The sequence below is a fragment of the Leopardus geoffroyi genome, chromosome A3 (assembly GCF_018350155.1).
Source record: "Leopardus geoffroyi isolate Oge1 chromosome A3, O.geoffroyi_Oge1_pat1.0, whole genome shotgun sequence".
NCBI lineage: Eukaryota > Metazoa > Chordata > Mammalia > Carnivora > Felidae > Leopardus > Leopardus geoffroyi.
The window spans coordinates 133,582,028-133,598,198 of NC_059336.1; the positions used below are offsets into that span (position 1 = coordinate 133,582,028).

At 42.8% G+C, this 16,171-nt stretch overlaps 1 protein-coding gene and 1 long non-coding RNA gene across 4 annotated transcripts in view; one reads left to right on the forward strand and one right to left on the reverse strand.

Moving 5' to 3' along the window:
• Window positions 1-434: 434 nt before the first annotated feature.
• Window positions 435-3,381, reverse strand: LOC123581627. The gene is made up of 2 exons (XR_006703872.1): window positions 2,843-3,381; window positions 435-622 (listed from the first exon to the last, which is right to left on the reverse strand). It is a non-coding gene; the product is annotated as an uncharacterized LOC123581627 (long non-coding RNA).
• The window catches only part of ADAM17 (ADAM metallopeptidase domain 17), a 53,755-nt gene continuing 40,949 nt past the window's right edge, over window positions 3,366-16,171 (forward strand). For 2 of the 3 annotated variants that reach the window (XR_006703868.1, XM_045447778.1), the window contains exons 1-2: window positions 3,455-3,707; window positions 13,772-13,904. Coding sequence is in view for 2 of the 3 variants with exons in the window: in XM_045447778.1 (XP_045303734.1) it covers window positions 3,611-3,707; window positions 13,772-13,904 (230 nt within the window). In the remaining variant the exon portion in view is untranslated. Of the gene's footprint in view, window positions 3,708-13,771; window positions 13,905-16,171 lie in introns of all 3 variants that reach the window. The other variant, XM_045447777.1, reaches the window with a different exon arrangement.

Consider the following 16,171-nt stretch of genomic DNA (forward strand, 5'->3'; position numbering starts at 1 on the left):
GCTGGGTTGTCCATTCCTGATTGGCTCGTGTCCATTGAATGAGGGGTGGCCTATGGCCTCACTTAGGTCTTTTGTCAAACTCCTGAGGGGAACCCTGAGGGGGAGTAGGTGGGGTCTTACAGACTTAAGAGGAAACTTGAGGGGGTTTGCTGTGTTTAGACACGCCCAGCATTATTCCAAAATGGGTGTCCCCGGGCCCCAGGGACCTCAGGCTCTAATCTTTCTCTCTCTGCCTAGTGAGACCTATTGTCTCCTATCAAACTAGTCAACCTGCTCCTGTATTTTTTTAAAGCAGGCCCTATGCCCAATGTGGGGCTTGAACTCATGACCCTGAGATCAAGAGTCACATGCTCTATAGACTGAGCCAGCCCGGTGCCCCTGGCTGTATTTTTTTTAAGTGGATAATAGTGGCTGTGTAACAGATGACCCCTACCTTAGGAGCTTAAAGCAACGTTTATTCTCTCCCGAAGTTTCTGAGGGTCAGGAATCAGTGTTTCTGCCTCAGGGTTTCCAGAGGTTGCTGTCAAGCTGTCGGGCTGAGGGACTGTGGTCACCTCATAGCTCGCCGAGGGCTGGAGAATTCACTTCCAAGCTCACTCATCTGATCTTCAGCAAGTCTGACCTAAGAGAGAGTGAGCAAGCCAAGTGAGCACATCAGATGGAAGACAGTCTCTTACCATCTTGGCAGTGAAATACCATCACTTCTGCTGTTTGCTGTTGGTCATACAGACCAACTCTGGGTCCAGTGTTGAAGGGGATTGACTATACAAGAGTGTGCGTATCAGGAAGCAGGGGTCACTGGGGGCTACTGGGAGGCCAGTGGCCATGGAAGCTATCAGATCTCTGGTATTTATATCCCATTGGGTAAATCTGAAAGAAGGACTTTTAACAAATTCAATTTTAAAAGGGTTTATATTATGCTGGAAATTTCATCCTTTCATCCTGATCAATTCTTTTTGGGATAAGAGAATAAAAGCTTGGAGACAACTGGCTCAGACTCCTAGTTTTCCTATCCAATATGTCCCTCTTATCATGTTCCTCTGACTCTTTACCCCCCCCCCCCCACGTGGTGCTCATTCATCTTATTTTACTTCTTTATTTATCTTATGGACAATGAGAAATGAAAGACAAACATCAAATTGGAATCTGGGTCCTGATTTGTAAACGGGAGAGATTGCTTCGAATTCCTGAAAATCTAGGACTTCTGGATATGAAAAAGAAAGTAGACCAGGAGCTTCACTTTTACTGGGCCACTGGGCAGGCATAGCTGGTAAAGCAGAAGACTCCTGGATTGTGAGTTCAAGCCCCACACTGGACATGGAACCTACCTAAAAAAAAGGGCTGCCTGGGTGGCTCAGTGGTTTGAGCATCTGACTTCGGCTCAGGTCATGATCTTGTGGTTTATGGGTTTGAGTCCCGCATCGGGCTCTGTGCTGACAGCTTGGAGCCTGGAGCCTGCTTCGAATTCTTTGTCTCCCTCTCTCTCTGCCCCTCCCCTGGTTGCACTCTGTGTCTCTCTCTCTTTCAAAAATAAATAAACACTAAAAAAATTAAAAATGGCATTTATGAAACAGATAGCTAAGTGTTTCCTATGAGCAAGTGTGGAGCCGTGGGAGACACCGAAAGAATATAAATGAAGATCTAAATAAAGTTTATAAGCTGGAGAGTATGGTGCCTGGGTGTTCAAGAAAAAAAAAATTGTACACAATGGTCACATTTTTTTGGGAAACAATTTTTTTTATTTTTTTTTAATTTTTTTCAACGTTTATTTATTTTTGGGACAGAGAGAGACAGAGCATGAACGGGGGAGGGGCAGAGAGAGAGGGAGACACAGAATCAGAAACAGGCTCCAGGCTCTGAGCCATCAGCCCAGAGCCTGACGCGGGGCTCGAACTCACAGACCGCGAGATCGTGACCTGGCTGAAGTCGGACGCTTAACCGACTGCGCCACCCAGGCGCCCCAACAATTTTTTTATTTTTAAAAAATGTTTTATTTTTATTTTGGGAGAGTGCACACAAGCAGGGGAAGGGCAGAGAGAGAGGGAGGCAGAAGATCCAAAGTGGGCTCTGCTCTGACAGCAGAGAGCCCCAATGCACAACTTGAACTCTTGAATCGTGAGACCATGACCCTTGCTGAAGTCGGATGCTCAACTGACAGCCACCCAAGATACAATTTTTTCTTAAGTTGGGTACAGTTTGCAGAGGCAAAATTCTGCCTACCTTTGACTAGGCATGCAATCAGTGTTTCTATTTAATGAAGGCCTACCTCAGATGAACCAGTTGCAGTGAAACCAAAAATGCACAAAGCCAGTAACTATGGATAACAACGGTTGGAAAAGATGCTGAGGTTTTACTAAGGCCCTACCACAATGAACCTAAATTTAAACCATCGTTTGTGTATTTTATTAGGAGCTAGCCTTGAAAGTTCACCAAGCAAGGCTATATTCTATTCCCAACAAGTTATCACTTCATAATGGAGAAAAGGCTGTTCCACTCACTCTTAAGTGGGAAATGTGTTATGTCCTACTTGTATAAATTTTAGTTGAACCAAAATAGCAATACGCATCAAATGTTATTAGAATGTTTTCTTCAATAGTATAAACACTCAACTACTAAAATTATGCGAAGGATTGCAACACGAGATACAAACTGCTTTGGGAACTCTCCAATCTAAGCTAAACGAACCAAGCAGGACTGACTTTTTAGAAAGTTGGCTGGAAGATTCTAGCTCCTGTACTCACAGATGTGGAGGAGTTAGGGCTAGGATCCTAGTTTCTGTAAAAGCTTGCAGACCCTCTACCTACAGCGGGGCCAACGAGAAAACTCGCGTCCAGAAGGCTACCTTTCATTTCCCGCCACCAAGCCTTGTTGATCACAAGGGACGCCGCCGGTGGCCGCACGTTAGGCGCGGACGGCCCGCCTGGACACCCCACTTGCGTCCGGGAGGCTGGTCTCCCAGGACCCTGGCGCGTGGACAGAAATTCTCCCGGGTCAGAAGCTGGGCCGCCTCCATCCGGCGTCCCAGCCCAGGCGCCCCTCGCGGTAGGCCCTGGGCCGCAGGGCGCTTTCTACAGCCGTGGAGTGAAAAGCGTAACGGGGATCCTAACCAGACGTGGGACTCAGACGACGGAGGCGGCCCGACGCGCCTCTAAGGGCCTAGTCACGAGCTCCCGCCTCCCTCGCGGCGGTCACCCGAGGACAAAGGCGAGGCCCGGATGGGTCGAGTCAGGCCGTGTAGGCGCCGGCCGCGCCCCTGGGGAGACGGAGCGGGAGGGCGTTGGGGCGGTGAGGGGGCGGGGCGCCGGCACGGGGCGGGGCCAGCGAAGGCCTCCCGGCATGCCGCGCAGGGCCAGGCTTCCGGCTGTGGGCGGTGTGGGGGCCGGAGGCGGCCGGAAGCGGGTTGAGCCGCCCTCTCCGAGCGCTTCCTGCACTTCCGGGGACCTGGAGCCGAGGTCTAGAGTCTTCCGGTAGGCGGCGCGGGAGGAGTCAGAGTCTTGAGGGGCCGGGCCGGGCGGATTCCCTTCTCTCCCAATGTGAGCAGTGTCCTGAGCGCCCCCCCCGTCAGGCGAAGGCTGCCCAGAGAGCTGGAGCCGGTGGCCGGGCCGGGAACATGAGGCAGTGTCTCCTCTTCCTGACCAGCGTGGTTCCTTTCGTGCTGGCGCCGCGACCTCCGGACGGGCCGGGCTTCGGCTCCCCGCAGCGACTCGGTAAAGACCCGGGAGAGTTGGCTTAGACAGGCGCCGGGCGCCTGGAGCGCGCTGCTTTCGGGGAAGAGCAGGGGAGCAGGATCTTTCAGGTGTTTGGGGGCGGGGTGTTGGAGGACGGTGGCGCGTCCCTAAGTTTTCAGTGCAGGAAGGGGGTGTGGCTCTCGGAGTTTAGGGAAAGTAGGAGGACCGGCTTGACTTTCTGAATGGGAAAGGGATACTGGAAGGGCCCCCTGTGGTGACTGAGGCCCGGGGAGGGGTCGGCCTCCTGAGTTTGTGTTTGGGGAGTAGTTCGGGAAAGAGGGAAGCACGGGGCGGGGGGGGGGGGGGGGGGTGTTGGCTCGTGTTTGGGGAGGGAGATGTGGTGCAGGTCCCTGTCCTACTAAGGGGTTCCTACCAAAGCCGGGACTTGGTGGACGATGGGAAGGGCCCAGAGCCCCACAGCTCTCCCTGGCTCTCCAAAATGAACTAGAATTTCTGCTGTAGGAGGTACTTAAGTAGTAATCTGGTTGGAAGGCGGAGACCGGAGAGCTCAATCTTGAACTTCTGTTTTGCGAACTTTTAAGCAGGTACTTATTTAAATTGTAGCTTATTGGAGGTGCTGGGAGGAGGCGCTTAAACCTACCGAGAGGACTTTTTGATGCTGCGTGAAAGCCTTCCTTGCCATTTTAAAACAAAGAAGTTCTCAGAGACGACCAGTTTGATCAGTTTTGAGCCCAGAAAGTAGAGGGTTCTTATTTAGATTTTCTAAAGAGGCTGGATTTTCAGGATGGACGTATATTCAGAGATGTGAAGTTCGTGTAAAGTTACAATGTCCTAGGGTCTTTTACCTTCCAAAAGTTGACATGTAACACAGTTTAATTAGTAATTACATATGAAGCCTAGTATATTTTCCCAGTGTGCAGGGTTGATTTTTTCATAGTTGTATTGGTCCCCAAATACCACCATGATTCCACATATAGTGTTGTGAAGATTGAGACACCACGTGGGCTTTCTTTATAGCTAATTAAAACCTTCACATTAGTTTGCCTGGCAATTCTTTTATTTAAGGGGAAGAAATTGTAATTGACTGAGGGTATTAAAGGTGTTGAGTGTCCTCACTGGAACAACTGCTTTGTGGTTATCTCAAATTGAAATGGATTACAGGTGAGTAGTTTAATGAACGACAAGGGAGCTCGTTAGGAAGGGCCGAGATGTGATAAGTCAGTACAGACTGAAGGGGAACTTTGAGGTAGGGGTGGTCAGGATGGAGGGATAGGGTAAGGACCTACTTCGTAAGGATAAATGTTAATAAAAAGAACAGGTGTTTTGAGATATTAAAATTATATTTTCACCAGTGTAACACGGCTGTTTCACTTTTACTAACACGCTCTTGTTCCCAGCTGGAAAGTCAGTAGCATGTGAATCCCAAGGGTGCGCACAGAGTGGAGGAAAACCTTACTCTCTAGATGAACCCTCTACAACATTTACAGATCGTAGAAGTGTGTGTGTGTGTGTGTGTGTTTGACGGTGTGCTTTGTATTTGTGAGGTGGCTACCACTAGTGCCAGAAAAATGCATAGACTTATCCATGTATTCACCAGATGCAAGTGAATACAAGTATTACGTGTGGCGCTGGCTATTAATAGGAAGATGAACAATGTTCGTCTTGACGAAGCTTTTGCGTTAGTCGTGTAGAGAGGTCCAGACGGACAGTTCCAAAGCAACATGGAGGAGACTGATACAAGTGCCTCATGGCAAGTATTGTTACCACGAGGAGGCACCCGACCTGGCCTGGGAAGGTTATGGAAGCTCCCTGAGGGAGGTGATACTCAGAGCCCAGACTTTAAGTTTAGGTAGATGAAGAGGGAAAATAAGGACGCTCCTGGCGGGGGCACTTAGAGGCTGTAGAGTTGCAAGGAATCTTAGAGATCGTGTTTTAGTTTTTAAAATAAAACAGAAAAAAATGAATCTAAGGAAGGTGTAGTGAGTTGTCCCGTTGTCACAGTGATAAATATATGCCTTGTGGGTATTCTTTCTTTTGAAGAATGACTCTGTGTGTGTGTTTGATGGCTTAGGATGTGATTGGTTGCTTAACTGCTCAAGATCAAAGAATAGTTTTATAGTTAAAGAGCATGGTTTATGGTAGCCTACTTATTCTATAAATGCTACTGTAACCTCAGTATTACTTTTCTTAAGTAAATTCTACCCCCGACATGATGCTCGAACTCACAACCCCAAGATCAGGAGTCACATGCTCTACCGACTGAGCCAACGAGGTGTCCTTCAGTACTAAATATTGATTGGGATTTGACAACAGTCTTTGAAGGATAGAAATATATACTAAAATCCTGGCTTTTGAAGTACTCCATGGGACACCCAAGATGATTTCGATTGAACTGTTATGAATTGCATAATTCAGGAAAATTATGAGTCATGTGAACTTAGTCACGATGATATCTTGTTGAAGTTGCGGCTGGGGTGTATAAGTCTCACTCTGATTTCAAAAGTGTTTTCCTTTTGTGTTACTTTTAATAAAAGAGGATGTAGTGGGTGGAGGGAAAAAATATAGGTCACAGATGAGGGATGAAAGTTCGTATCAGAAACGTTTTGAAATCTACCTTGAGGTTGTTGGTGTGGGGATTCTCCACGTTGCAGTGCTTGTTTCTGACTATTGGCCACCATTTTGCTCAATGGTTTGACATCTGGCTTCCTCTTTTGATGTTAATTTTGCTTACAGGCTGCATTCCTTTGAAACCGAAACACTTAACCACCCTAACTGCTCCAAGAGAGATTTAATGCCAGTCTGCTTTGAACTAGTCAAAGAGATAAACTGTATTTCATTGAGAGAAATCCCTTTGGCCTTTACAGAGTTTTCCAGAACAGTAAGTGTAGGTGTCCTCTGAGGCCAAGGGTGGTTGATTTTTGGGTTCTTTACCAATTTGTACTTGTGAGAGATGGTGTTTTCAGTTAGAAGTATAATTTAAAGAAAGTCTGAAAAAAGACTGATAGAGGGAAGGAGGGACCAGAGTAGAGAATAGATTTTACTGAGGTAGGGAAGTGAAATCAAATGCTTTTTTTTTATATCCCTTAACTTAGTCCTAAAATTAACCAAGGAGAGTGGTATCTCCCTCCCACACGTTTCTTTTCTTTTCTTTTCTTTTCTTTTCTTTTCTTTTCTCCCCTCCCCTCCCCTCCCCTCCTCTCCCCTCCCCTCCCCTCCCCTCCCACATGGGTTGTCGACTTTGACAAGTCTCATCTGCTGCCCTCCTTTCACTTACATATTCTAATAACTAGTAAATATGTATCTCTGACTTAGACTTGTCCGAAGCTCCACACTCCTGTATCCAACTGCCCACTTGATATTTCTGTCTCCTGTTCACAGGCACTTCAAATATAAGTGCAGAATTACTTACCATCTATTTGTTTGATGAGAAGAAAGTATTGGGTACAGTGGTTAGGAATAGGCGGAGGTGCTGGAAGGTGTGGAAGTAGTTCACTGCCTATTTTGGATTTGCATCCCTTTCAGCTACAGAGCTGTATGGACGGATCTCAGTTTCCTTACAGGTTCCCTTGGGTTGTGCTAACTTTTATTTGGGCTTAGAGTTGCCATGTGGCTGGTCTTGATGGAGAATCTTGGCCCTGGTGAAGAGTTCTTGATAAGGAATTATTGAGACAGCTCATCCTCCATCACCCCTAACTGGTGTATACCCATGAAAGTGAGTTTTAGTTCCCAGGCTCTGGGGTCCACTGCCCGGCAGAGAGCACCGCTCTCCTTTTTCTCATCCTTTAGCCCCAGCGAGGGATTTACCCACATCCAGAGCCTATTTCACAGTAACCTGGCCAGGCCACTCCCTTCTCCTGCATAATTTGGGGAGTCCTGAAGAGCGGTCAGGTCTCCTGTGTCTTCTGCACAAGCAGACTAAATACAGCAGTCCTGCCTTTTTCCTTTTCACGTCTGACATCAGAAGTAGGAGCATGACACTCATGTGTCACTTTGGGGAACTCTGTACTCCACCCAGCAGAGCAGTGGTGAGTAGGCCGAGGGCTACAGTGGTTCTGCATTATACTTGCAAGTTACGCAATTTATTGTAAAAGGAAAAATTAAGTAAAAGTCCACAAATGTTCCCAGACTCTTCTCATACAACACTTGATTGTTTAAAAATTGGTTTTATCATAGAAGTGTTGGCTCTGGGCTTGATGAAAGAAATATGGGTATAGTTTGTATCAGTCAGTGGCCATAAAAGCAGATCTCAGAGATGAAACAGTTTGGGTGTAAAAGAAGGATGGAATGGATGGTTTATCAGATCTATAGGCCACTTCACACCTACATGGAGAAAGCCAGTTTACTGCAAGCCTGAAGCTCCAGTTTTCTCCTCCTCCTTTGAGAACATGTAGAAGGAATGAAGTATCAGCTGCTTTTTACTGCTCATGTTGGTATTGAAAATTGTATAAAACAGATTTGCTTTCTCTGCCTGAAATCATTATGTGACTTATCACTGACAACTGCAAAAGTATGATGACTAAATGCAGAAAAGTCTTACATAAAGGAACAGTGTAATTGCAAAATATATAAGAAACAAGATATAGTATGGAACTCCAGAATCTTTCAGCATCCACCTGTCCCCCCATCATCCCTTCCCCCAAACCTTCTCCTACTCATGTTTTTGTTTTTGTTTTTGTTTTTAAATATCTCCGTGAATGTGGTGCCACTATCTACCCAGGTACCCATGCAAGGAACCTGGGGGTCTTTTCGTGATCTCTGCCTGGATGGCTTGTCTGCTTACTAGCCAATTTCCCAGACTCCAGTCTTGTTCCCCTTTAGCCCACTTTCCACACTGCAGTCACATTGAAATTTCTTACAGCTGTTGCCTTATCTCTGTTGCCTTATCTACAGTCCAAAATCCTTAATTTAGTTCCATGGCCTTCCTTGACCGAATTCTGCCTGCCTCCAGTCTCACACCTCTTGTGTCGTTCTGTACTCCAGCCTCAGTGAGTTACTTTCATTTCTTTGAGTATTCTGCTCTGTTTCCCGTGGACCTCAACGTATATGTTAGGCCTTCTAGTTAGAACCCTGTCCTTTCTTTCCCTGGTGGACTCGCCCTTTTGGTCTTGGCTTCAGTACTGTTCCCCAGGAAAGCATCCTTGTCTTGCCAGGCAGGAGTCATCCTGCTCTGTCCTCCCATGACTTCTTGCAACTTCCTCTCCCTGGGTACCTGACATACTTTACAATTTTTTTTTGTATGGTGGTCTTCTCTCCAGTGTTATAATTCTATCAGATATCTATTCCTCTCTATTATATCCCTAGTGCCTGCAAGGTGGGGTATTTTCAACAAATGTTGAATAAATGAGTAGGTGGGGTCTGGTGGAAGGGAGGAAAACTGTGCAGACTGTGTATGCAGGAAAGGAGCAGTGGGGGTGGGAGAGCAGTAAGGACAGAAGCAGTAAGGACAACTAGACAGAGGAGGCCAAGTGAGGGAAACCATAGCATGTGGCAGAGAAGAGCAGGGAGGGATGGTAGGCAATACCTAAATAAAGTAGTTCTCTAGTCTGACCTTTTGAATTGTGTCTGTTGTTTTCTAATTTTGTGTTTGTAGCCAGCTAAATTGAGAAAAAAGCTCAGTTGTTTACGGGACTGCTGGAAGGACTTAGAAAGCAAGGAAGATGTCCTCATTGTAGAGAGTGCTGGGCAGCCTTGGTGGAGTGCTAAGAAAGATAAATAAATGGATTCTGTTTAAGTTTATTCCGAGATTTGGGTATGGATAAAAGATAAACTCTTGGGAATTATTTCAAATTCTGTTGAAAAAGCAATTGAAAGTTGAGATGACCAGTGTGGTTGGAATTTCGGAGGTGAGGTACGGTGGAATGCCAAGTATCTGAGAGACTCCTTGCTGGTGCAGGTGGTACTGAGAGCAGGATCTCTGTTGGACGAGGGGCGTGCGTTTACTTTGTTGGATGAGGGGAGTGGTGCCAGGGCATCCAGTGGGAGAGATCTAGTAATTATAATATGGCACATTACAGTTGAAACACATTACTTAGGTATTTCAAAGTACTTTAGCAAGCTACATTTTAAAGGTGCTTGTTATGGAAAATATACCTAAAGATAACCAGTGATGTTACTATGCGCTCTTTCTTTTTTCTAGGCCTATTTTTATACATAGTTAAGATCATGCAATATGAATAGTTTTTTTAAATCTACTCTTGTTTATTTATCCTTGTTGTCTTAATCTTGTTTACTTATAGTGTATTTTCCCATGTTCTTAGAAACCTATTGTTCCCAGCGTTTTTAATGATTGTAGATCTTTTTGTCATTTTGAAGTGCTATAATGTATCTTTCTCAGTTTATTAATGTACCTTGTTTCTGATTTTTGTTCTTAAAAATAACGGAAGGCTGAACAAGGACCGTCTTTGTGCCTAAAGCTTTGTCTTCACTTTGAGCTACTTCCTTGAGCCTAGTTCAGGGGTTCTCAGACCTGAGTGCATCAGTATCACCTGGAAGGCATGTTAAACACAGATTGCTGGGCCTCAACCCCAGGATTTCTGACTGAGTAGGACTGAGAAGAGGCCTGAAAACTGGCCTTTCTAACAAGTTCCTAGGTGGCGCTGCCGGTGTAGGGACCACACTTTGAGAACAACTGGCCTATCTTATTGACAATGACACTATAGTATTGAGGTTAAGGTTTGCAGCCAGTAGGAGTGATTATGATCTTGAATGAAACTGAGTTCATGTACCAACCTGTACCAAGGAAGTTGAAGAGCTATAAAGGATTGTATCAGCATCTTGGCATTGAGGATTTGTGCAATTGGTGCACACAGCAATGCTGTTTTTTGCAAGGTTCTATGCTGGGTGTTGTGAAGTAAGGATACTGTGAGTAATAAAACCCAGCTCCCTTTCGGCTGTTTTACAATCCGTGAGATAAGACAAATATAACACAGAAGTACTGGAAAAAAGAGTTGTAAACAAAGGGCTACAGAATTCAGAGAGAGGCAAGGTCATGTTTGGTTGACACATCAGAAAGTAGGAGGTCAAGAAGTAGAAGGTCCAAGAAGAGCTAGGATATTTTTAAGGAGTTTCACAAATATGACATCAGTGAAGCGTCGGGTTTTCAGCCAGACAAGCCTAAGTTCAAATCTTGGTTCTGTGCTGCATTAGTCTTGTGATATTATTCTCCTTGAGTCTGTTTCTTCATCTGTAAATGGGGATACTACGCTAGGTATGTTGTGTAGATAATGTAATAAAACATCCAGCAAAGTGTCTTGTAGGAAGTACACACTCAAAAATTGTTGAATAGGGACACTTGGCTGGTTCAGTCGGTAGAGCGTGTGATTCTTAATCTTAGGGTCATGAGTTTGAGCCCCACGTTGGGTGTGGAGCCTACTTAAAAAAAAAAAAAGTAAAAAAACGTTTTTGAATAAATGGTTAGCTTCTTGAAGGTTTTCATTGGTACTGCTAAGTGTTATAATTAATAATGCCAAATCAACAACCATCCATTGGCATAAAAGTGATTGATGCCTTTTGAAACAGCTTTTCTGTTGATTAAATTTTAAAGGAAATTTTATTGATGGAAAATCAATGGTACCCAAAAATGTGAACTTTGCTGCCACTTTATTTAATCTTATCTTGAGTTAGAGCCTTGAATGGATTTTGATGAAATTTACTTTCGGGGCCTCTGGCTGGTTCAGACGTTAGAGCTTGTGACTCTTGATGTCAGGGTTGTGAGTTTGAGCTCCATGTTGGGCATGGCACCACTTAAAAAAAAAATTTACTTTCATCATATAACAGCATGCTTACCTCTTGTTTTCTTCAGGTTTGCCTAAATATTATGCAACAGTGAAGCATCTTTCCTTCTTTGACCCCTCTTCTTAAACTGGTCCTGCCTACTGCCTGTCTTTGCTATCCTGCTTTAACGTCCACAGTACTGACATTTTTGTGCATTGTCTGTCTCTCCCACGCTAAAATGAGTACTTCAGTAGACAAGGACTTTGCTTTATTTAATGCGATATCAGTACTTAGACTAGTGCCTGGCACATAAGAGGGAATTAATGAATTGGTGACTCAACCAACTGAGGATATTTAGGGGAAGAGGGACGAGTTTTGGATCAATTCTTTTCAAAGTGGTTTTGTGGGCATATTTAACCTCAGTAACAATATACTTGTATTTTAAGCTCCTGGTGTTATATTTTAAGGACATTCTAAGTCCAGTGGAATGATTTTGAACACCATTGCTTCTGTAGTGGTATTTGTTGAGAGAAAAGGAAAACATCAGCTCCAATATTTTTAGACAATTTCTACAGACTTCAGTCACCAAAATAGTCTTCCAAAAATCCTCCTGATTTTGGAAGAGGCAGCAGAGCTGATGATGAAAAGTGACTTACATGGGTATCATATACTTTATAGTGTTTACTCTTGCTCTATACCAAATAAAAATGTTTTTGTGCATGTTTTGTTTTTGGGGTAGTGCATCTTTGCTTTTCTTGGGTTCCAAGTCAGTCTAGTAAAATAATTAATGTTGGTTGTTTTTTTTTTCAGGGATTAGTTTGGTCATATCACTTCTACTTCCTCATGTCCAGTGGATTGATCATTCTTCTGTGTCTGTTGAGGGCAGCAGTGATGGGGATATTACCTGTTTTTTGCTCTTTAATTTGGAATATGTAATTTTTCTGTAAAAGATTTACTTTTGGTTTGTTCAGGCCATTAATACATTTGTTGCTCTTTCGTACTACACATGGATTGTTAAGGAATTGATATAGCCCTGGTTAGCAGTGGTCAGTTTGAGTTGGTCACCTTCATCTTAGCAATTCTAAGCTGACAGGCCAGAAATGCCTTTAATTTAGAAATTAGCTCATTTGTAACATGATACTCTTTGAGATATCAAAATTATTAGTAGCTAGTATGAATGTGAACTCATGTTCAGATTTCCCTAATTGTCACAAGTATCTTTTCACATTGGTTTGTTTGACCTAGGATCCAAAAAGGTCGAGGTGCCTGGCTGGCTCAGTTGGTAGAGCGTGTGATTCTTGACCTTGGGGTTGTGAGTTTGAGCACCATATTGGGTGGAGAGATTACTTAAAAATAAAATCTTTTAGAAAAAAAAAAGGTTCACACATTGGCTTGCTTGCCATATTCTTGTCTATAGTAGTTCCCTTTATCTGTGGGGGATACATTCCAAGACACCCCTCCCTCCACCCTGTAGATGCCTGAAACCATGGATAAGTACTATCCAAGCCCTGTGATATATTGTGTTTTTCCTGTAGGTGCTTACCTATCGTAAAGTTTCATTTATAAATTAGAGTAAGAATTAAACAACAGTAATAATAAAATCGAACAATTATAACAATATACCATAATAAAAGTTTATACGAATGTGGTCTCTCCCAAAATCTTTTTTTTTTTTTTTTTAAAGTAAGCTTTATGCTCAGCATGGTGCTTTAACTCACAACTGCAAGCTCGAGTCGCATGATCTACCAACTGAGCCAGTCAGGCACCCCTCCTAAAGTCTTATTTTACTGAACTTACCCTTGTGAGAGTGTGAGCTGTTAAACTAAACTGCATACACGTTAAGATGAAGTAAGGTGAATGATGTAGGCATTTTGACCTAGTGTTAGGCTACTGTGTATTGACCTTCTGATGGTAGATCAGGAGGATCATTTGCTTCCAGACCACAGCTGGCCTTGGGGAACTGAAAGCTCTGAACTGGAAGCCTCAGATCCGGGAGGACTGCTGTGTTTTGTCTCTGCCCCACCCTTCTTTCCCATGCCATTTACTTCCTGAAGAAATTGGGTCATTTGTTCTGTAGGAATTCTAACATTCTGGGTGTGGCCGATTGCTTCCTAAGGTTGTTAGTTAATTTGGCAATCTAATCCCTTTATGTCTTAAAAAGTGGAAGTTAGGTTTTGATTAAATGCAGGTTCGATTTGTTTTTTGCCTTTTAATTAATTAATTTGGGGGGGGGGCAAGAATGCTTCATAGGTTATGCTTAGCACTTCAAAATGCGTCAGGAAGAGTTTGTTGTCAGAACTTGTCACTTTAGTGATATTACAATTGATTAGTAAGTTTAGGTGTTAATAACCTTTTTACCTTTATTTCAGAAAAACTTGATTCTTTACTCTCAGACTACGATATCCTCTCTTTATCCAATATCCAGCAGCACTCAGTAAGAAAACGGGATCTACAAGCCTCAACACATTTAGAAACACTACTAACTTTTTCAGCTTTGAAAAGGTAATTCGAACTATTTATAGAAATATATCGGGGCAATGAGGGACTTAGTTTGGCAAAAGGAGAAAAATAAGGTGTTTACTGAGGTCTTAGGAAGTTACATTTTAAAAATTTGTAATTGATATAATTACAGTCGGTCATGATTCTTAATACTGCTTATTCTAAAATTCATAGTGATGGTTCTTAAAAACAAGCAAATGGGTATTCCAGAGGTATTAATGATGGTAATAATGTTTATGGGATGGGTTCTAACAAAGGATTTTGATTGATTGAATGATTTATAATACCTTAAATTTTTTGTGCTACTTTAGAACCATCATCTATGTAAAATATTTTTATTTTATATATGAAGATGCTAAAGTTTAGAGGTAAAGGATTTGTTCAGGACCCCACAGCCTGGTGGTAAGCTGGATGTAGAATTCAGTGCCGTGCACATATTGAATTCCTGTTAAGTTGTAGCATAAATTGATAGATGTGGTCTATTTGGGCAGTAATTTTACTTTTCTCTTATGTTTTGTAGATGTAAGTGATAGATAATTGCAGGCCTTTTTCTAAAATCTTTTTAGGGAGCTTTACTAATATCAAAACAAACACTGAGAGAATATAAATGGACTGAATCATTCTATATTCATAGGTTAGGTCTTCCCTATCAAATATTTAAAAAAATTTTTTTAATGTTTTTATTAATTTTGAGAAACAGAGCACAAGTGGGGGAGGGGCAGAGAGAGAGAGGGAGACACAGAATCTGAAGCAGGCTCCAGACTCTCAGTTGTCAGCACGGAGCCCGACGTGGGGCTCGAACTTACAAACTGTGAGATAATGACATGAGCTGAAGTTGGATGCTCAACTCCCCCCCCACCCCCAACAAATATTTTAAAAAAGGAAAGTAATACATATATTTGGTTTAAAGAGCCAACTATGAAGGGTATAAGAAGTTTTCACTTCCCCCTCAAACTTCCCAGATCCAGAGAGGTTTCCTGTATAAACCTCTAAAAGGTTTTAAGGCATATTTTTTGCGTACAGATCCGTATACATGTAGGTGATATAGATAAGTGTATCATTTTTTATTTTAAATTTTTTTTTTTTCAACGTTTATTTATTTTTGGGACAGAGAGAGACAGAGCATGAACGGGGGAGGGGCAGAGAGAGAGGGAGACACAGAATCGGAAACAGGCTTCAGGCTCTGAGCCATCAGCCCAGAGCCTGACGCGGGGCTCGAACTCACGGACCGCGAGATCGTGACCTGGCTGAAGTCGGACGCTTAACCGACTGCGCCACCCAGGCGCCCCGAGTGTATCATTTTTAACAACTGCATAATATTCCTGTTGCGTAGAATTGTAACTGTTTATTGGCTAGTAACCTACAGATAGATATGTCTAACCAAAGTGATTTTTTTTTTCCTATAGCAAATAATGTTGTAATAAATATCTTCGTGAAAATACCTTGTCTAGCTATTTTTATGGGATACATTCCTGAAAGGAGAATGGGTCAAGGAAATATATACTATAACTGTTTACTGATATTACCATATTTCTTCCCAGCCCAGTTTATTCTTCTAGCAGCAGTATATGAGTTTACCCATTTCCAGTAAGGTTTTACCAGCCTTTACTTTTTGTCCCTGTGAAAGAGGATGGTATCTCATAGTTGTTTTGATGGTCATTTTTTGTGAAATTGATCGTCTTTTCACGTCTAAGTCATTTGTTTGTGTCTACCTTTTCATATCCTTTTACCATTTTTCTGTTGGATTCTTTTGGTTACTGAATCAGAGTCCTGCGTAGCATATTTATCATTTATCATATGTGTAACTGATATTTTATGAAAATATATTTTACAATGTCATTTTGTTTTTCCTAGTTACTGCCATCATCCTTAGATTTTTTTGAATAATTTCTTTCTCTTAAGAGTTCATGTCAAAATATTGCAATATTGGTGATAGAGCTTCCAGACTTGTAGCAAATTTGAGCAGAGTGGTGATAATTATAGTTTATCAGTTGCTTATTTTGTGTCATTCACTTCAGTAGGCCCTTTGCGTCTATTATCTCTAATTCTTACCGTACTCCACAAAGGAATTTTTGTAATCTCTGGAAAAAAAAAAAAAATGAGACTCAGAGAGGTTGCGTAACGTGCCCAAGGTCATTCAGCCAGTAGTAGAAGATAAAGGATTTGATGATAAGCCTGTGTTATTTCTGCTGTGCTGATGGAGATTTTGGTGAAGGAGTGGATATAGTAGTGAGAGATGAATAGGAGCAAAGGGAAAAACTGCAAAATAA